Source organism: Durio zibethinus, chromosome 25 (assembly GCF_047325235.1).
Source record: "Durio zibethinus cultivar Kanyao isolate XHJ-2024 chromosome 25, ASM4732523v1, whole genome shotgun sequence".
Lineage (NCBI taxonomy): Eukaryota > Viridiplantae > Streptophyta > Magnoliopsida > Malvales > Malvaceae > Durio > Durio zibethinus.
In genome coordinates, this window is record NC_143186.1 from 14,844,685 (window position 1) to 14,866,554 (window position 21,870).

At 33.7% G+C, this 21,870-nt stretch overlaps 3 protein-coding genes and 1 long non-coding RNA gene across 13 annotated transcripts; 2 read left to right on the forward strand and 2 right to left on the reverse strand.

The window, feature by feature from the left end:
• Positions 1-431: 431 nt before the first annotated feature.
• LOC111275857 (transcriptional regulator ATRX-like protein) lies at positions 432-3,626 on the forward strand. Its single transcript, XM_022861428.2, has 3 exons — positions 432-671; positions 1,124-3,073; positions 3,187-3,626. Exons 1-3 carry the CDS (start codon positions 621-623, stop codon positions 3,250-3,252), a joined length of 2,067 nt encoding a protein of 688 aa, XP_022717163.2. The 5' UTR covers positions 432-620; the 3' UTR covers positions 3,253-3,626.
• Positions 3,627-3,767: 141 nt separating this feature from the next.
• On the reverse strand, positions 3,768-14,536 carry LOC111275856 (uncharacterized). 2 transcript variants are annotated; one of them, XR_016333624.1, is made up of 8 exons: positions 14,509-14,536; positions 9,964-10,037; positions 9,859-9,887; positions 9,472-9,576; positions 6,295-6,385; positions 4,609-5,619; positions 4,331-4,452; positions 3,768-3,918 (listed from the first exon to the last, which is right to left on the reverse strand). It is a non-coding gene; the product is annotated as an uncharacterized LOC111275856 (long non-coding RNA). The 2 variants fall into 2 exon arrangements; XR_016333625.1 differs by having other exon boundaries at positions 9,472-9,528; positions 14,509-14,534.
• A 107-nt stretch (positions 14,537-14,643) lies between these two features.
• LOC111275854 (uncharacterized) lies at positions 14,644-19,389 on the reverse strand. Of its 7 annotated transcripts, none has more exons than XM_089754421.1 (9): positions 19,137-19,389; positions 18,965-19,048; positions 18,645-18,785; positions 18,113-18,178; positions 17,124-17,205; positions 16,934-16,987; positions 16,258-16,734; positions 15,491-15,597; positions 14,644-14,776 (listed from the first exon to the last, which is right to left on the reverse strand). In XM_089754421.1, exons 1-7 carry the CDS (start codon positions 19,236-19,238, stop codon positions 16,433-16,435), a joined length of 831 nt encoding a protein of 276 aa, XP_089610547.1. In that variant the 5' UTR covers positions 19,239-19,389; the 3' UTR covers positions 14,644-14,776; positions 15,491-15,597; positions 16,258-16,432. The 7 variants fall into 7 exon arrangements, with proteins under 7 accessions (XP_089610547.1, XP_022717156.2, XP_089610550.1 ...); XM_022861421.2 differs by lacking the exon at positions 14,644-14,776 and having other exon boundaries at positions 15,369-15,597; positions 16,258-16,404; positions 16,515-16,734; XM_089754424.1 differs by lacking the exon at positions 14,644-14,776 and having other exon boundaries at positions 15,369-15,597; positions 18,645-18,712; positions 18,982-19,048.
• Positions 19,390-19,398: 9 nt separating this feature from the next.
• Positions 19,399-21,341, forward strand: LOC111275855 (PRA1 family protein H). Of its 3 annotated transcripts, XM_089754427.1 has the most exons (4): positions 19,407-19,881; positions 20,102-20,238; positions 20,590-20,661; positions 20,742-21,341. In XM_089754427.1, exons 1-4 carry the CDS (start codon positions 19,448-19,450, stop codon positions 20,810-20,812), a joined length of 714 nt encoding a protein of 237 aa, XP_089610553.1. In that variant the 5' UTR covers positions 19,407-19,447; the 3' UTR covers positions 20,813-21,341. The 3 variants fall into 3 exon arrangements, with proteins under 3 accessions (XP_089610552.1, XP_089610554.1, XP_089610553.1); XM_089754426.1 differs by lacking the exons at positions 20,590-20,661; positions 20,742-21,341 and adding an exon at positions 20,322-20,576 and having other exon boundaries at positions 19,399-19,881; XM_089754428.1 differs by lacking the exon at positions 20,590-20,661 and having other exon boundaries at positions 19,402-19,881; positions 20,718-21,341.
• The last annotated feature ends 529 nt before the right edge of the window (positions 21,342-21,870 follow it).

A 21,870-nucleotide genomic window follows, 5' to 3' on the forward strand; every position in this document is an offset into this window, starting at 1 on the left:
TATCCATTTTTTTTAACTTATAACAATTTATAAATTTTTTAAAATAATTAAAAAAAAAAGAAAAGAAACAATAAGAAGAGAGAAAAATGAGAGATAAAAAAATAAGATAAATAAATATAAAACATATTTTTGTTTAATTTTTTTAATAATGATAGATAAATAGTTTTATATTATAGGCAGAAGTTATACTTTTTGTCCATTTTTTAATTTACTACAAATTATAATTAAAAGAAACTCTATTTTTGACGTAAAAGATAATAACTTTTATATTAATTAAAACATAAAATAAAAAGAAAAAACAAGAAAATTGTCATTTATTTATGATTTACTTTACATAAAACGGTTTTTACGGGAACCATAAAAACGACAAGCCGGTTGATCGTTTTAAGAGCTAACGAGTTTTTATCGGTTATTAAGGTTGCCGGTTGCCCAACTCTTCCAAAAAGACAATATTAAAAAAAAAAAGTTCAGCTTTCATCTTCTTCTGTCTGCCAATTTTCTTCTCTTCCCTTTAATTTGTCATCAATAAATCTTTTTTTTTCTCGTTTGATTTCTTTTCTACTTTTTTGGGTTTTTTTTTCTTTGCAGATAAAAGATAGAGAAAAAGCAAAAACTCAAAGATGGGAAAATCGTCTTCCTTAAAGAAAAAACGTTCCAAAAATTCGTCCCAGGTACTTTCTTTTCTTTCTCTCTTTTAAATGTGAATAATTTTTTATGGTTTTTTGTGTGTTAATTTTTTGGTCAATTATTCCCTTTAATTTATAGTTGAGTGGTTTAAAGATTTACCCTTTGTTTGGATGCCTAGAAAATTTAGGAACATCAAGGAAAGGTGAGATCTTTAGGCTCATTTTTTAGTATATTTTACTTGGATGATTGAAAATTTAAACTTTGGCTTATTTGGCACTAGGAAACTGAAGGTTGAGAAATTTGGACTGATATTTTTTGTATTTTCTTCTTATAAAATTTAAAATTGGTTTAGTGTGTACTTAATTGGGTGATTTCGTTTGGTTTTTGAATGACCCTTTTGTTAGTAATAACAAAAAAATAACATTTAATCTTTGAATAAAGAGTTCGGCGGAAAATGGGTTCTTAATTTTGTATGTATGTGCATTGTTCATGGTAGTCGAAAACAAGGAAGAGAAATAAGGTTAAGAGCAGGAGAAGCAAGTCCAAGAAGCTTCGACGTCAACGTGATGATTCTGTTTCTTATTCGGGTGATAGTAACTCGAGAAGTATGGTGTCTATTTCATCCTCTAGTTCGGAGGATGATTATAGAAGTCGAAGGTCCCGGTCTCGTTATAGGAAGGATGTGAAAGGTGGTGAGAAGAGGGCTAGAAGGCGGTCCTCCGGTAGGGAAAGTAGTGAGGATTCTCCTTGTATAAAGAAACGTAGAGGTTCAAGGAGGGATGGTGGTTATGAAACAAGGAAGAGAGCCGGCAAGAGGAAGAAGTCTAGGAGAGATGTGAGTGTGAGTTTTAGGAGTAGTGGGTCATCGAGTTGCTCAACTTGTAGGAGTAGCAGTGATGAGATTGGATATGATAAGAGAAGGGGCAGATCGGAAAGGAAGGAGAAAGATGGAAGAATTCTGGAGAAGGTTAAAAGAGGAAGCAAAAGGCGTAGGGACAGATCAAGGAGTTGTTCTTCTTGCAGTAGATATAATGAAGGTAGCGAAATGCCGGAGAAGGTTAAAAGAGGAAGCAAAAAAAATAGTGACAGATCAAGGAGTTGTTCTTCTTGCAGTAGATACAATGAAGGTAGTGATTGTCCAATTGAGGATGGAGTGATGGAGGAGAGCAATTCAAGACGGCTGAAGTCAGTTATTACTGTTGCTAAACGAGAAAATGAAAGCTGCATAGAGTTGAATGCTGATGAGCCTAAAGAGGAAGTATATGATTATGATGATTACCCATCCTGCAGAAGCAATGATAGTAATGATGGCTGTGGCCAGAGGGAGTTACCTCAGCGATCCCATGTTGTGTCTGAGACAAAAAGGCCCATAGATGATGAACATGGAGAAGTTTCTAACATCAGAACAAGCAGTGTTGAAGAAAGTGGCAAGGATGGTAAACCTAGGTATGATGGGGTTGGGGAAAATGATGCCTTGGACGAAAACAAAAAGGTTTCAAGTGCCACTGGTGGTTTTAATGGTGATGATATGGAATTGATTTTAAGACAGCGTGCACTGGAAAACTTAAGAAAATTTCGTGGAGGGCTCCAGACCAATATAAACCCTCCAATTACCCTGAGTGATAAGAGTGATGATGTTAAAACACCTTCCTCTGTAAACACTGACCTGTTTCAGATTAAAACCCCTATGGGAGATGATGCTAGAGTGGTAATTGCAAGCCAAGTGAGTCAACAGATTAAACAGTGTCCAGTTAGAAGAGACTCTACCCTACTTCCTAAGAATGATAAGAAGACATCACATCTGAATGATGCTGGTAAATATTCTGGGACTGTGGGGAGTGATGTTGCTTCTCCACCTGCTCAGGTGGTTCCTGCTGATTTACCTAGAGTAGAGGTTAATAAAGCTATTAATTCTGTTTCTAATAAGTCAAAGTTGGTTATGTCACGAACCAGACGGGAAGCACCTAATACTGACACCACTCAAAAACAAAAAGTTGCTGCACAAGAACCTTCCCTAGCAAAGAGTAGCGTGAGTGAGGTTGTTTTAGAAACTGACCAAACTGTGAAACCCTCCAAGGATAATGCAGCTTCTATTTCTATTAGGACAAAGTCTGTTAAATCACGAATAAGACAGGAATCACCTCATATTTATAACACCCAAAAACAAGAATCTGCTGCACTAGAATCTTCTCAAGCTAAGTTGGTAACTGAAAATAGTGTGAATGAGGGTGGTTTAGGAACTGCCCAAACTGTGAAACCTCCTGAGTGTGGCAATAATGATGGTAAAGTTAATAATACCCTTGATTCTGCTTGCATTAAGCCATCCTCTTCTTCAATATCTACCTCTGGAGACATCAGCTCAGATAAACTGGAAGATGAGACCAAGGATGGTTCACAATTTCAGCAAAAGACAATGTCTGTGATGCGTGGTGGTGAAATGGTACAGGTTAGGTTTTAACCTATCATAAATTTTTGTATATCAATCTCCTAACATGGCAGCATTGATCTATTGATTTCTTTAAGGTGTTAATATAATATTGTTAAATCTTTTTTTTCCAGGTGAATTACCAGGTTTATATCCCTAAGAGAGCCCCTGCTTTGGCTAGGAGACAACTCAAGCGCTGACGGTTTAGCTAATGGTTTGACGCAAGGAGGCAAGTTTTGTGATGACTTGAGAGCTGCAGATGACTATAATTTTTGCCTGCTACATCAGTTGAAGAATATTTCCGCTGAGAAAGGGTAAATGATAGCAGACCTTTTGATTTCTGATTGACCTCTTCTACAGCAGCTATAGCTTTTAGAAGTGGGGAAATAGATGGTGCATCATATTTTGTAACATTGGTTTCTATATTCCATTTCAGTGTCATAATATTTTAGCTGATTTGCTTAAAAATTTGTATGTATTGATAACTGCTGCTCATATGGCCAAGCAAAATCAAACTTGGGACAACAGAATTGACCATATTTCAATTCAAAAGTTTTCCTTGAAAATTCAGTTACATATTTTCTCAGTGATACACTAGGCACATACCTAATTTTACAGATTGAAAGTTATCAACAACATGATACTCTGGACAAAAAGATTGTAATACATCAGCTAATAATGCCCATTGGATACCAAGCTCGTGAACCGACTGTTTTTTTCGTTTCTGCTTGTCTAAACACGAAACTGTCCATCAGCTGCCGGTCAGAATTATTTTCTTTTTACAACATAAACAAGCTCAATTATCAATCTCTGTCACAGTTGTGTTGTCCAGGAATGGAGAGATATCGATCTATAATATAGAGAAGCTGCATTAAACATAATCGAAAATGAGGTCAAGGCACCTATGAGTTGATAAAATGGAATAAGATATAGGCATGAAGACCTTGCAAGGACAAGCGAAAAGTAAATTATGTGGCTGCCTCTCATGTTGTCTCCAGTTTAAGTTTGGCAAAGAACAGTTTGGTCTAACTTTGACTTGATTTATTGTACGCTAGGGGATGTTCATTCACAAGGTAGGTAATATGCACATGGAAGGCGTATAATAAAACCCAAAATTTATCAAATATTATCCACGATCAATTATAACCAACAGTATCATAGAATAAATGGTGACCTAAGTGGAAGGGAATATCATTGCTTAGAAATGTTTACAGATAACTCAGATTGACAGGTTTTATTATAGTATATGTTCCAACCGTATAGTCAAGAATTGATTACCTTGAGTGCATGGCCATACTGTAAGAAGCATTCTGCTCCTTTTATCAATCTCCGTAGCAGCAATAAACACAATCTAGTGTTGCCAATTCAGGATTCGGAATAATATTTGGTGCTTCTACATCCTACAGGAATGAAACAAACACATTTATATCTGTTCAGTTCACTGATAATACTTCAAAATTAACATTGATATGTGGCTTCCTGTTAAGCTACTACTATTTTCTTTGCTGTGTTAAATATCAAAGGAGGAACATTAACAACTGCAAATAGCACTTAACATGCTGGAATTTTTCTGGAATCATGATTCACCAATCAGTGGAACCTTCTCATATGCTTTCAATTCTCTAAATCTACCAGGGATAATGCAAATACCACCAAACCGCTGCTGCAAGTAAATAATTGCAGCAAAGAGAAGAAGTCCCAGTGGAAGACAGACATCCCAAGCAGTGGAGAAAAAATCTTGACTAGGATTCACAAAAATGTATGTTCCCTTAAGTTGAATGTAGTTATGATTGCTGTAAAGATCATACACATGTGGCAGCAACCGAATGAAGGTGGTTCCAACATAGAATGAACAGCTGAGAGTATTTTCTCTAGAGTATGAGAAAATGTCGAGCAGTATCTGAGGTAGAAGAAAACCATCCGAGATTAAACCTGAAAAAGATTTTAGGTCTTTCCAGGTGGAATACTGGCGGTATTCTGCCGCATGGGAGGAAAGCAAACACAACCTGAGGGCTATGCATACGTTGGTTGACAACCTCTGGACTATGCTTCCCCCAGTTGACAAAGCATAGTAATGAAGGCCCCAACCACATATTGATACAGTCACAAGCAGGGTCATTTGCTCATTTAACTAAATATTTTTTACAAATTAAATTTTACAACTTAAAAAATTAACAAAAATTTAAATATTTTGTACCGTCAAAGTTTTAATTATAATAAAATAAAAAATTATAGACTTAATTTCATGTAAATGTAATAAAAAATTATAAATTTATTTCTAATTTTGTAGTAAAATTGAAGGACTTATTTAGGTATATTCCTTTTCTTTTTTTCTTAACCTGCAACTTTATTGAAGCAACACTAGGGTTATATATATACACTTGTCTATGCACACCTTGCAACATATGCCCCAACACAAACAGACAATAGCTAGCGATCAAGAAACGGTGCAGCAGGAAAGTGTCATGGCAAATCACGTTCCATAGGATTTAATAAACGACATACTCTGCGTATTACCTGTAAAGAGCCTGCTTCGCTTCAAGTGTGTGTCCAAGGGATGGCGTTTCCTAATAAACGATCAAAATTTCATCAAACTCCATCTCAAACAATCCACTCAAACCAACAGTCACAGCAGCCTTGTAATTGTTGAAGATACTAGACTTAGTTTGGTACATCTAGTAGAGGAAGTCAATTATTCTTTGAAGCAATTATTCAAACGCTGCATTATGAAATTGCGGGGCATATGCAAAGACTTGCTCTTGTCCAGTTCAGCTTATAATCGTATCATGGATTTGAAGCAATTATTCAAAACTTATATTAAATTGTTGGGTATATGCAACGGCATACTTAGCTTGTCCACTTCAGATTATAGTAGTATTATTTTGTGGAACATGTCTACCAGGGAGAACCTGACTTTACCCCACGTTCCTGAGAATTTCCTCCCTTATACTACTGCTACAAGATTTATTCGGATTTGGTTGTGACCCCGCCAAAGATGATTATAAGGTGATTAGGTTTCTCAATATCATTTTATGGAGCATGAGGCTATTTTTTATAGTCTAAGATGGAAATCAAGGGGAAGAATTCACTATTACACGAATTCTTGGATTTGTAGCCTTCCGGTTAGGTGATTTGTAGCTTTCATTTGTGGTTATGTGAGTGATGAACAAGTATGGAGAGAAGGAATCTCGGACCAGACTGTTTTCGGTTTCACACATTTATACTGGGTTTAGAAATGATACCTTTGCTCCAGTTCTTCATCCCTTAACTTATTCAAAGAATGGTGATGAAGTGTTGGTAACAGTTGCTGATATGAAGCTAATTTATTACAATCTGAAGAACAAAAGTGGTAGGCGTGTTAACATCCCTGCTCAAAATTATAGTGAAGTTCTAATTTGTCACGAAAGCCTCCTACCAGTTAACAGTAGGCACAAGGAAGCTAGAAATACATGGGTTAATTTCTTCTCAAGCTTTATATATATATATATATATATATATATATATATTCCAATGCTGAAACTTTGTATTTTGTTTGGGCAATCTTAGATTTCTTTTGCGGATTGAGTAGAGAACATTCGACCAATTAGTACAAGTATATATATTTAAGATATGTTTATTACATATGCATGCAAGTTCACCTTCCTCCCCTTTTTTTTTTCACTTCCATATTATCAAATTAATTTCTGATTGTATTCTCCATCATTAAAATAAAATTATCTTTTGAGTCCATTTCTTTACTGTTTTAGCCTACACATTCCTTGTAAACTGGCTTGAGAGGTTCCTCGATATAAAACCAGGCACTTTTACATAAACAGAGAATCAGTTAGGCTGGTCAATATGTGCCTCAGCTTCCTCACACCATTCTTCTCAAAAAATTAGATAAATAAATAAATCAAACGGTGATTAATCTTGAAGGCTTTGCGGTATGTTCAATATTATGTATGATAAGTCCAATCTCTATCTATAACTTTTTTTATTCTGCAACTTAAAGCTAATATATAGAAATGTGTCATAATTTGGTTAACGGAAAAGATCCAAGACAATGTGATGACTTCATGGACAAGCCGTATGATGAGGTTGGTGATATCGATGGTTACAACTTTTTCTTCGCCAATTAAAAAGAATATTATTAATCAAAACAACTCAGGACAATGTTTTACTAAACCTACTGAGATCTTCTTACAGAAACTCTATTTCAACAATTATTCATTCTCAAACTAATTAACAATCAAGTGGTGCTGGTAGTTCATTCCTACTCAATATTCCTACCAATGAGTGGAGGTTGCCTAAGCCAACCTGTTACACTCATCCCCATTTTTGACTATATTGCCACTTAGTCAGCTGCTTTATTGGCTTGCCTTCTTATCAATATCAGCTTCTCTTCATTTATCAGTTCCCATACCTGCAAAACAGGCCTAAGCCTCCAATCCTGCTTCTCCCTTGTTTTATTTATACTCTTGAAAGTATTTCGGAGTCTATCTCCATAATTACTTTTTGATTTCTCTGTTCGGCAGCTAATTCTACTCCTGCTTTGAGTGCTAATCCTTCTGCTAGCAGACCAGAATCTGCCTTTACATTCTTTCTTATTCCTCCAACAAGTTCTCCCCTTTCATTTCATAATAGCACCCCTATCCCTGCTTCTCCCTTGTCCTGTTCTCGCACAGTATGCCCCATCACAGTTCACTTTCAACCACCCAGCCTCTGAACAGCGCCACTTATCCTGACAAACACTTTGCAAACCATCTTTCCTTTTTCCTGACACCTCCTTTTCCTCCAAAAGTTTACAATACTCCATAATTGCATTCCTTGCTCTTAGAATAGCAAATTAGACTGATAACTACTCCTTCCATACCGTTACTTCACACCTCGATTTCCATATCATCCAACATGTATAGGCCACAAATTTTCGTGATGCTTACAACATTTATGCCTCACTTTGTCAAGAATATTCTTCATCATCAAAAAGAGGTTCATCACTGGATTCAATTAATGCCTCACCGTTAGAAAACCAGATTTATCCAAGAAACTCTATGAATGATTGAAATTTGAAATTCAATGGTCTCATCATCCATCCTTCAATCTTTAACACAGATCAGAATTTGCTTTCACTGCATAGTCTTTTCTTGAACCTGGCTAGAGTTTCACCTGTAATCAGATCAGACATACGGTAACAAGAAAAAGTTGTAATCATGACAAAAGATACCAGATTAAACAATTGGAAGATGACTTAATCTTCATTATCTCTTGATTAGATTGCTTTATTAGTACTTCCCTCTGGCTTTGTCTTCCAACATAACTTTTACGCTCATAAAATTAAAGTTGTTAATTCTTCTGAATCTACTTCCAGATGTATCTGTATTTTTTTTCCAGCTTTCAAGCACTTCATATTAAAATATTGTTCAAGATGTTTTCAGTTTTCACACAAAATTTTCCAAACGTAATATTCAAGTTGGACTAATTGGTTTCAAGTTGAACCTCTATACTAAGCTTCGACTAATTATTACAAGAACTATTGATTCTCTTTCCAGGTAAACAGTTTCTATCCTTGCTCAAGCACTTATATATCATCTTATGTCAATAGAGTAGAGTTACAGACAACACTCCATGCCAAGGTTTCAGAATGGCATCAGTGCAGGTTATACCCATGGTCTTGCTCTTGTGTCCTGTAGTTAAATAAATTTTTTGGTTAGTATTTATTTTATTTCAATGTAACTGAAATCATACTTTACTATACCACTAAGTGGCTCATTTGACTGGGCTGATAGCACAGCTATTATCTTACTTTACTATCATCAAGAATCTCATGGCAAGCAGTCTCAGAGTTTGGCTACATAGGTAAAGCTCAATTTCAACCTAAAGACAAAAAGAAAAAGAAACTGGGGATTGGTCCTTGTCCGCTAGCTTTTGTTGGTGGTGGGCTATAGCTGGTTTGTTGAAAAACTCAAATTCACGAGTGAGGGAAACCTAAAAGAGAGTAGGATAGTTTTTGGATATGGTCATTGGTCTCTGGTTGTTGTTTGTGAAGCATTAAAGGGTAAGAAATGGTCATGTGGTGACAACTAACTGTTAAAACATTAAAATGGTCATGAAAAATCCAACACTGATTCCTGAATGCTGCATGAACTCCGCAAAGGATGAATTTACCAGCATAAAAATTTATTATGCAAATCAATATCATAGAAATTGCAATGTTATAGGGTATTATATTGACAATTAGTTGCCAACTACCATGTGGCATGTTAATAGACTGTGAGACTCTCAGTTCTGATCAAGATTCAACCATTGACAATCTCAAATATAAAAAAATGACAATTAGTTGCATATTTTGGAAATAAGTCAAGGCTACTAATTGCTGTAGAATCAATTTGAAATGCAATATTTGTAACTAAGATGAAAAATTTTGCTGTTGTTCCAATTACCTCGACTAGGTATGGAATGAACATCCTCAACCTCCGGACGAGGACTGCCTATGAAGACTGCTTGGCGTGTCGGTCCAACAATTAGAAGGTAAAAAGAAACGGGAACTGTTAAGAGGTTGTGCTTTCATTTAACAGCTTTTCACTGATTATAATAACAAAAACAGTAACTAAACTCTGTAGAACTTTGAAGTGTTCTCACCTTTCTGTACAATGAATGCATTAAAATGATCAAAACAATTGGAACGCAGATTTTAAAAACTCTGAGAATCGTGTTCAATTCAAGAAATGTCCTAGTTCAATGAGAATCTTTATTAAGAACATTGAGAAAAACCAGAATGCCAGTCAAATTTAAGCATCTATGTAAGAATAAGTTGGTTTTAAACTTACATCTTGACATCCAACTTCAACTTCTGAGCCTGTAATGGCAAGAACATAAGGTTACGCAACCTGAATTACAGGCAACAATTTCTTAGTAAAAGTAATGAGAATTACCTGTATGAGCAAAGCATGAACAAGCTTTTCCATTCGGAAGATTATGGATGGGATGCATACGGTCCTTTTCATATCTACATTAAAAATCCCAAGGAATTAGAGTTTCACTCGAAAGAACCAATATGGAGTCATAGAACAGCCAAAATAACCATGCCTTCCAATTTTGTTACAGCCATAAAGCAGTAGAAATCCATATGAAATTATGTTAAGGTTACATATGGTCATCCATGATATTAGAATGAAAGTGGTACCTTTCAACTACTTGAAGCATCTCCAGATACGAAATTATGTTAAGGTTACATATGTTAACGTCATCGGTGCTTATGCCTCACAAATAGGTTTGGATCAAGTAAGTAAAAATTTTGGGAAGAATTAGACAAGGTAGTGTGAGCCATACCAAATGAAAAAAAAGTTGTTTATTGGAGGAGAAAAAGTTGTTTATTGGAGGAGACATGAAAGGTCCCGTAGGCAAGGATTATAGTGACTTTGAGAGGGTGAATGGAAGATATGGCTTTAGAAAAAGAAATGATACCGAAGATAATATTATAGAGTTTGTGACTATATTTTACTTAATTATATTAAACACGTGTTTTAGGAAAAGAGAATCACATTTGGTGACTTTTAGAAGTGGGTCAAATCTAGTCAAATTGATTTTTTTTTTTTTGAGGGAAAAGGATAGAAGTAGTTATAAGGATTGTAAAATTATATCAAGTGAGAGTGGAACAACACAACATAAATTTCTAGATCTAGACGTCTTTCACCTTTGGGGATCAAGCAGGATACGTCAGAGTTATGAACTTTGTATTAAGTGGCGGAACTTAAAGGAGATAAAATACTAACTTTTAGGGATAGATTGGTAAAAGAAGTTTGGAAGCCTAATGAGGATGTACAGCTAATGTGGGAAAATATTTCTACCAAAATCCAAAGGGTTGCTAAAAAGATACTTAGAAAAATCTAAGGGTCGTGCAAAGGAATTTTGGCGGTGGAATGAAGATGTGAAAACGGCAATTAAAACAAAAAGGGAGTGTTGTAGTAATTTAATGAACAATAAGGATGAGGCAAGTTATATGAAGTATAAGACAGCAAAAAGGAAGTCAAAAAGGCTATTAAAGATTCAAAGACTAAGATCCATGAAGAATTATATAGAAAATTAGAGACAAGAGATGGAGTAAAATAGTTGTTCAAAATTACTAGAATGAGGGATAAGAATGGTAAGGATCTTAATCATGTAAAATGCATCAAAGGCGATTACAAAAGAGTTCTAGTGAAGGATAAGGATATTAAAAAAAGATTGAGAGATTATTTTGATTATCTATTTAATTGCAATTTTGAGTATGATATAAGTAAGCTTAACATACCTTTTAAGCATATCAATATGGTGTTTAAACAAAATATTAAAAGATATGAGATTAAAGAAGCTTTGAGAAGGATGAAAATAGTTGTAAGACTAGATGGAATATCTTTGAAAATGCTTGGGTGAAATAGGAATATAATGGTTGACGAATCTTTTCAATAAAATTTGGCGTACTAAAAAATGCCTATATATAAGAATAAATGTGAGATATGAAATTGTTCAAACTATCTAGAAAAAAGCTTATGAGTTATACTATAAAACTTTGGAAAAGAGTAATTGAATATAAGTTGAGACATGAGATCATTATTTTCAAAAATAAATTTAGGTTTATGCTAAGACACATCACAAGAGGCAATTCACTTATTGAGACTTTTATTGAAAGGTTTTTGAACAAAAAAAAAAGATCTACATATGCCATTTATTAACTTGAAGAAAGTATATGGTAGAGTTTCTTGAAAAGTGTTTTGGTAGGTCTTAATGAAGAAACTAGTTCTTTTAAAGTACATTAATATAGTTAAAAATATGCATGAATATGTTGTAACAAATGTGAGGACAGCTAGGGGTGTAACTAATAGCTTTCCCATTACCTCAAGATTGCATCAAGGTTTAGCACTAAATCTATTTATTTTTTGCATTAGTTATAAACGAGCTCACTAGGCATATCCGAGACAAAGTGCTATAATGTATGTTATTTACGGATAATATAATCTTAGTTGCTGAAACTAGTAATGATCTTAATGTGAAATTAGAATAATTGAGGCATACACTGGAGTCTTGAGGCTTTAAATCGAGTAGATCTAAAATGAATATATGGAATGTAAATTTAGTGATTATAGGGAAATGAATGATAGTGTAATTAAGTTGGATGTTGAGATAGTACCAAAGAGTAGACATTTTCAATATTTGGGATTAATAATTCAGAACGATGCTGAGGTAGAAAGGGATGTAAATCATAAGATTATAGGTAAGGTGGTGAAGGGTAAAATGATGTAAATCATAGGATTCAAGCAAGATAGATGAGGTAGTGAAAGGTATCGAGTGTGTTGTATGATTATAACATGCATTTCAAATTAATCGTAAAGCTGTATAAAACAACTATAAGGGCTGTGTTATTATATGAAACTAAGGGTTGAACTATTAAGAAACAATATGAAAAGAAAATTAGCGTAGCTAAGATGAGGATACTTAGATAGATATGTGATAGAACTAGAAGAGATAAAATTAAAAAAAAAAGATATTCGAAAAAAATTAGGAGTAATCTAAATTGAGAAAAAAATAAGAAAAAATCGTTTGAAATAGTTTGGACATGTGAAATATAAATCTATTTGTGTACCAGTTAGGAGATGTAAGCTTCTAGATATAAGAGAAAGTAAAACTTTTAGAGATAGACCAAAAAATATATTGATGCAAGTAGATAAAAATAAGTAGCGCAAGAAAATTTGAATATATAACCCAGCATGATTCTTTTTGGTCCTTCATATAGCAAATTCTAGAGTTACGTGATATAAAACTTGGTTTATTGTTGTTGTTGGAGAGAATTGAAAGTTAACTCCACTTCCTCTATATGAATAAAATCTTTTTGCATTTTCTTCAACAAGTTTATCTCTAATTGACAAAAAATGAAAATAAATTGAGTTTAAAAAGCAGTTGCATTCTTAAATATTTGAAAAATACAAGACTTGGAAGAGAGAAAAATGTAAAAATAACTGAGTAATAATATTAGCAAAATGAAATATACTAGTTCCTCAATCACGATATTGTTAGAACTTCCCTTCAAAATACTATTCCATGTGACCTAGAAAGAATAAACTAAAAGGCCAGTCTCACATACTTACAAAATCCAATTGCTTTGCTTTTTTGGATTCATCTTTATGGGAAAAGTAAGAAAAGAAGTAACATTAGTTGACCATTCATGCCAGTAAGTTACTAAGATATTTTTTAATTCTATTTCAACAAGGATTAAAAATAGAAAAATTGATTACCATGGGAATTATGTAAGAAGCCAGTGTTACTAGATTCTTATGAATCAAGTTGATAATACAATTTGTTCATTCAGACTCTTTATTTTTGGCCATATCTCTATATAGAAAATAAACCCTGCACAATTTTGTACATGCAAATTAGAATCTATAAGTTTCAGTGTGTTAGAACGCAACAAGAGAGGAAGATCGGCTGGAGTAAGATCAGAAAAAGGGAACAAAGTAGATTGTCAATTCCATTTGTAATTGGAAAATGTTTTCCATATTGTTTTCTTAACTTCTTTAACGCAACCAGAACACAAGATATTATATGTACAATTTCTTTGCTGATTTTACTAAGGGCAGTTTTTTTTTTTTTGATAAATTTGGCGCTTTTTCAAAATTTTAACAAAGTACTCAAAATTACTAAAATACATTAATAGGCTTAAAATAACAAAAGACTCTTGAGTGGACCTAGAATACAACCCATATTTATTAAATAGCTATATTTAGATAGATATTAATAAAAAAAAAAAAAGAAAGTTTTTTATAAAGAAGAAAATGTTGAATGGTTAAAATTAATAAAAAAAAATAAATGAATTATAACAATCATTGTTTAAATAAATAGTATAAAAAAAAAATTCATTCATTACAATATTTTCTTTTCAATTATAATCTTCTCGTAACATATAATATATAAATATATCTTTATACTATTTAATTTATATAAATAAATCTTTTTAAATAAAATTAAACAAGTTTAATATGATAAGATGTATTAATTAATTCTTAATTTTGTGTTTAATTCAGTCTTTTAATTTATTATAACGATAATTTGACTTATTTTGTTGTTAAAGCATAAAAAATTATAAAATATTTATAAACTATGATGTTGTATAAAATATTCATAAAAAAAATTATCTTTGTAAAATATGTCAATTATATAATCAAATATAATTATTTGATTCATAAACCCTAACAAAAAAAAAAGTATCTGTTGAACAGATAAAAATGAGATAAAGAAACAAATTATTTATACATTTCATCAACAAACGAGGAAATTGTTGCAAGCACAGCAGAAGATCTCAGCTGTTAATATTGCATCGAAAACCTAATGTGCATTTTCAGTCACAATTCATGTATGCAGTATTAATTTGTTTTAAAAGGGATGATAAAAGAAACAAGTCATCAAATGAAAATTCTTTCGGAGAAGAATATAATGCTTAAACTCACCTGGCAAATTTCTTTTCAAATTCTTCAGTGGCTGCCACAAATAGAATTAAGAAAAAGTTTATTGGTTGAACAATTAAGAACATAACAACAAAGAACATGAAAACTTCAATATATCTTGAAAAGCTAGTCACCTGCTTTGTTGAAGCTCCACTGGAAGCATAGTGATGATCTGAAAAATCTTCAACAGTATCAAACTGTTTAAAAAGTTGGAGCTTGTTGAGGATATCTTCTTCATTTACATTTCTCTGATTTCTGATGTCTGCCACTTCTTGAGAAGTAATATAAGCACCATCAACTGGATCAGGAAAACTTGAATAGATATTATGCTTATTGAAACTATATTTTGGTTTCATAGGTGGTGGCCACCAATGCATGGATGGCTCCACAACCACAGTGTGATTTAATGCATCGACAGGTGTTGGAAATTTGAATGCAACAAACTACAAGCACCAATTTGCTTCTGTATAGCAGAATTAAAATGATCCCAATAAGCTGGATTTACTGTATGAGGGAGCTTCATTGCATCAGAGTGACTCACATTACTACCATTAGTTGAACCACCAGCCAGTGAAGCCCGCAATGAATGACCAAATGGAAGATTTTGACTATTCCATCCATGTTGCGAAGTAGCCAACGTCTTGTGGGAAAACACTTATTTACAGCTGTTTGTAATCTTGTAATCTGTATATTTAGATTTGTATCTCTATAATTAAGTATTTGTATCCCTAAAATTAGGATAGACAATCCCTCAATTATAAGATTAGTTTTTTAAAAAAATTTAATTTCCTAATTTAACCCTTAGTTAGTTGTATATAAACCTAAGATTCTTGTATAATTCTCAATAAGTAGTTTTTCAATATACATTCAATTTTCACACTGATTTATTTCTTAGTTTTTTCACACGTCTTACTTTGAGAACCTTGTGAAAATAACAAAGGTAAAGGCAGACTAGCTCCTCCAGGAGAATAACTCAAAAGATAACCTTGGGTCTGGAAACTTGAACTATTAACTGAAGCTGCCTTCTTGTTCACATAAAAGCTTAGAAGGTTCAACCTTGTTGATTGAACCAAGAGATTTAGCCACGAAGTCCTGTATAGAAAATGGGGAATAAGTAAACAACAAAATCGTACGTCCAAATGTGCATTAAATTTGATGCTAAGTACCATAAACAGTAACTACTGCAAGAACAATCCAATTTCTAAGATACCTCAGCTTGAATAGTATTATAAATACCAGAGCTACTTTTTACGGCCTTCTCCAATCAATGTTGTGTTAAGATTGAAAGATCGGTAGTTTCCAACATGGCTATTATTTCTAAATTCTACCAAAACATGAATTCTCTTTTGAACTTCTGAACACCTAATGCTTGTAAAAGACAGAAAACGAGGCAAATAGCCAATCAGCCAACCAAAAGGAAGGCAATTCTTCTTTCCATAGTTGCAGTCACTCGAGTATTGCAACTTAAATACATTTACAAAGCTTAATATTGAGCAAAAACTTCTACTTGGAAGCACAAAGGCAAATTCTGTTCAGTATCACTTTCAGCAGAGAACTCATCCACAGACTCTCTGGAATCAAAAGTGTACTCATAATTCAATCAAGGAAACATGATAATGGAAATTGGTTCAAAGTAGTTAACCTCATTACTAGAACTTAGACTCTCTAAAGTTCCAGCAATTAAAGTAGTGATGTCACTTGAATTCTTGAGATTGCTAAGCTTGAAAACTGCTGAAGGAGTAACCAGATTACCTTCTTTCGAGTAAGCAGACCCCATTCCAACCATGCAAAGCTTCCCAGAAGATTCTGACCAAAATCCATGTAGCTTCAAATAAAATGGACTTCACAGATCATATGGTCTATAAAATATTAAGCTTCCCTTAATCTTGGACACACCATTTGCATCAGTTTTAGACACATATCTGGTTTAAAATGACAATGAATTTGAGATTCTGGTGATCTTTGGGTGCAGAATTCTATTTCCACCGGTGTAATAACCTGTCACATACCCATCAAATGTCCCAAAACTCTCATTGTAAGTTTCAGAGTTGGAGATTGACTCAGGGACGATTGAAGAGCAATAATCAGAGTAAGAGACTTCAGTCTCACTCTCACTTGATACGTCCACCTCAGTTAGAGCAGATTGGACAGCTTTATGAGAATAAGAGACTTTACTCTCATTCCCAGTGGATCTTTCAAATGCAATCTCAGCAGTTGAGACACCATCCACTGAAAAACTAATGAGCAGAAAGGAAAATGTGAGTGAACAAATCCGTAGCATTGTTGAAGGTTTCATTGACATTGTAACATTAAAGAAGAAGAAACAATCAGCTATGTAAAGCTCCAATATACATCTCAAATTTATTTTTGGAATTTGTCATTTTCCAAGTGTATCTGTTTTGATTCCACAAATAAAATCATTTCTTACCTGTCTTATTGAACATTTTGCAGGTGCAACTGAAATGAGACATAGGCAATCCACCTGATCTTGCATTCACAAGACTCTTTTATAGTCATTGTAGTGTAATAAACAGTATCAAGGTCAAGGAAGGCTTGGAACTTTCTGCCAAGTCAAACTAAGCTACAAGGAGCAAAACGAAAGTTCGGATAGTTCTTACTCCCCATATGTCTTGTTCCTAGCAGGCCTGCTTTGCAACTTCGGTATATACTCCATTTCACTTTCATTTCTACAGAAACCTGCTAAAGATATGCCAGGAAGGTATCGACATGAAAGAATTTATCAAAGAGCAGCTTATAAAATGCTAATGAAGATGTCTGATGTGATGATACAGGTAAGTCATGAAAAATGATATAAAATTATAAATGGAAAATGAAAGCATGGAAGAATATTTAATATGGTTATTTATAGTGTTTTTTTAATTCATGTCTCTATCTGTTAGAACTCTGTATTTCTCAACAAGATTTAAGGGATCTCTTCATCAAGAAAAACTTATTATCAGTTTGGAATTTGGAAAAGCTATACCAAACTCCCAGATGTATGCGCATAAAACAGCCTTTGAGATTAAAATCTTCTTGAAATATTTTTGTTAATCTAAATCCCATTCCCAAATTTGCAAAAGAGTTTTTAACTGTTATTTTTCACAACAAAATTTGGAGAAGGCTAAGTCTAATTTGGAAATTTTAAATTTTTTTACAAGAGAAAAGGCAAAATGATTTTCAAATCACAGTTTACATGAGCATCTAAAAGCTTTGAAATCCAATAAAGAAACTACAAATTATCTCCAGCACCAGCACACCCTTTCTTTTTTTTTTCATAGTTGAAACAAGGAAGAATTCTATATGAAACCTCCCATGGAGAGGGGTTGTTTTTTATATACTTTTTAAAAAATAATAATATTCTTCAATGTACAGAGCAAATAAGATTTTACTTTGTATGAACATGTGTGCATATATACACAAACTTTGATTTATAATAGATTCTTTGATAATTTGCAATGTTTTCTAACTTAAAAGGGGTTTAAAGGCCTATTACAACACAAGTAAGCCAACTAGATTCTGAAAATATGGCAAAGAAGGGAGTTCTTTATGTATGACAAATAAAGATTGCAACAAAACCTTAAGAGAAGGTAATTAGATAAAACCATACTGGGGGAGTCTTCCACTCATGAACAACCAAAAGTGCTTCAGTAACTTCAACAGGATCAAATGATTCCTGTCTCAGATAGAAACAAAGGATCAAATTATATTATCAATGAAAATAGAGTTTACCAGTAGAACTAAACATCTAAACCAATTTGGGAACACCTTTAATTATCCATAAACCAATTAACAAATAAGATCCAAAAATAAATCCTCCAAAGTTTAAAGTAATTATTGAATACATTCCAAACAAGGGTAAAGTACTCAATATGATCAATTTAGTTTCTGCACTAATATGATAACCACCAGCTAAATTGATGTTAAATTAACTTGGCCTTAAAAAAATACCTTGATTTAGAGCCTTATCAGAGTCATTACCTCACACTAACTTTTACATAAATCAACTGTCTGTTTCCTATTTTTCTCCTTACAATAATTAAAATTAATTAATAATAAACTTTTTTCTCAATTATTTTATGTAGCAGGTTCCTTGAAGCTAAATTGTACTACACCACAAAGAAGGAGAAAAGTAAACTAACCTGAGTTTTCTTTATCCATTCACATAGCTCACCTGTTTTTACTTCATAACTTGATATCTCTTTCAAGCCTACAGAATCAGCAGACTGTGAGTAGCATACATATACATTTTCAAATTCAGGAAACATGGACTCAGTGCATATCTGCATAAAAAATACCAAATCATTCAAAACATCCTTCAAAACCTATTTTTAAACACATTAAGAAGTAAATTCACAAGTTGGTCACTCGTTCTTCTTGCACAAAACCTTAAAAACAATCCCAAAAAACCCACACTTTACAATCAAAATCCTATCTTTAAGAAAAAAAAAAAAAGGGTAACCTCATTAGAAGTGTTACCATAGTCATCTTCATCCATGGTAGTTGAACTTGCAGCAAAGTACGTAAGAGCTTCAGAAAACATATTCTAAACAAACCCAAAAAAAAAAAGGTTAATTTCCCATTCAATCCGTGAGAAAAACCTAGAATTTGAATCATTGAATTAAAAAGCTTACAGCAATATCTTTGTGGGAATTAATAGTTGGCTTTTGGGTTAATGTTTTTGAAGAGGAGTTAGAGGTTAACGTAAGGTGTTTGAAGAAATGAGTCAATGACATTTTTTTCAAAGGTAAGACCTTTGGGATTTTTTTGAACGTTTACTTGGAATTCATGGCGGTAAATAGGTCCCTATAAAAATAAAAACTCTTAATTAAAACAAATAAATTTTTACTTTCTTAGAAAATGTAAAAATCCCAAATTTATAAGTCAACGAATCCCGCAAAAAAAAAAAATCCCAAAAGAAGGGAAAAAATTAGGCCAAAAAAGAATGGTCTTTTCCTCTAACCCATTATCTCTCAGCGTCCCTGATCACACCTTCGAATCATGGCTCCGCGACTCAGGTTACCTCGACGTCATCGATGACCACCAGACCGCTGCCGCTGCCGCCACCACTAATGCCTCCACAACCACTGACTCAACAATAACCATTCCAATCACCGGCTTCCTTTATGGATATTTGGTCTCTTTATTTTCTCAATTATGGACCCTTCTTTCTCTCTTCACGCTTAACCCATTCTCCAAGCTCACCACCAACGATTTCTCCGGTGAAACTCCGTCGTGGACTAAAGGGTTTTTCGGGGATTTTAGGTCCTATTCATTTCCAACATCGGTTTCTCAGGCACGGCTCAGGGTTCTTGAGAATGTTAAGCGTTATGCCCGAAATTATGCCTCGCTTTTGATTCTCTTCTTTGCTTGTTCTCTGTAAGCTAAAACCCTTTTCTTCTTTACATTTATTTTTGAAGTTTTATTATTGGTTTTGAGGATTATTTTGGTTCCTTTCTAGAATAAGGTAAATTGGTTTTTTTTTTTTTTGTAATTCCTGTTTGTTTCCCGAGAAATTTGTGGGAAAAGAAAAACTTTAGATAGGTATGACTTAAGAAAACAATGGTTTTAATTACTTGTTTTCTGTTGTTGTTATTAGGTATCAGCTGCCGCTTGCTCTTGTTGGGTTGATATCAAGTTTGGCACTTTGGGATTTCTTCAGGTTCTTTAGTGATAAATGGGGTTTGGATAGATTTCCTGTCACTCAACAGGTCTTGATTCGCATAGTGCAATGTGGTGAGTTCTCATATTTTATCACTACAGTCTTAAGTAGAAGAAATTTATGTGAATTTAAGAAGAATTGTTCATTGTGCTCGTAGAAATTACATGTAGAGCTTACTTGATGACTCAATGCCTCGTTTCATTGTTTTGTATCGCAAAAGACGACCCTTGCCGGGGCCTGAGCAAAAAGGTAGATTGTCCTGGGAATTATAGTCAAAATATTATGTTTTGGATGAATATTTTCGACTCTGGAGGTGTAAAATGCTATCTAGTAAGCGTATAAACATTGCAGGAAAGGCGAGTGATAGCATATAGAAGTTATTTTCTTCTGGTTTTATAACATTAACCTTATCTCATCTTTTGCAGCTACTGCAATTATTTTGATATGGTTGAATGTTCAAATGGCTCTATGTTGTGCCCTTGGCGTTAGTTATATAGGTAAATGTTTTCCATATTCTTTTTTCTTTTATTGATGTTTGTCTATTTTGTATCAGCTTATAATTGTATGTGCCCTGTAGTTATGATTTTACACGCTGCGTTTCGGAAGCTTACTCCAGTAAAGCAACCTTCTCGAGGTAGATGGAAATAGAAATTTGCCTTGAACTGAACAAAAAGATGGCCAACCTCAGTTTGAGATTTTATTTTGCGGCAAGAGATCAACAACTTTTCTTCAATGAGGAAGGAAAGCAACATCGTAGAGGATAATGGCTTATCTGCTGGATGATGCTTAAGTGACTGGTCTTGCTCAGCACATGTAAAATGAAAAATAGAAAATGCATTATTACACAATAAACATGTGATAAAGGATCTTGTTTTGCATTCTATCAATCATATGCGGATGACTCTTCTAACCTGTGTGGAAGTTTTGCTGGTTTAACTTTGTACATTCCATCAAGAAAGCTCATGCACCCCCTTCCTGTCCAGATATTGGCAAATTCATTCTGAAATTGCAGTTTAAGGATTCTTGGCAATCAAAGTCCTAAAATTCGCTACGTGCAGAACTCGAATAGAATTTCAAGAGGTGAATATGAACATGTAAACATACTGTTCACCAAATTTGTACCTAACCATTATGGATGCTTGCTATCTATAGTTTCAAATTAGAGAATTTTGGGCAATGCTTTGTTAGTTTTGTTGTTTAAAAATAATCTCCTTTCATCCAGCCTGATAAGTTAGAGTCAAACCCCTTTCTGTGCGTGCTGTGTAAAACTTGCTATAATTGAATGTTGCCCGTGGCTTAGTGCTCAAGTATTATTGAATTACTGCTGTTCAGTTTTAATCCACCATTTAGTGTAATGCAGTGGTCTAGTGTCTAGACAGCCTTTCATGTTGCTTGGTATTGCTTTATATATTGAAAAGTGGTAATGCACTGGAAACTTTATTCATGGTTTGCTCGCTCCAGTGAATTATATCGCATTGAACCAACGCGAAATGAAATGAGGCTGTTGAGTTGTCTTCCCACCATCACTCAGTAAGCCAAGAGAAATGCAAGGACTCTTAGAAAAATGTGTTTTAGAATTTTCCATGCTTTTAAGAACTTGGTAACCATACATCAAAGCATATCTTTTTTACTCAAAATGTTTCAAGAATGTAAGTGGCTGAAGTGGAAGTATTGCGCCAATGGCAGCCATATCTGGACCAACTGAT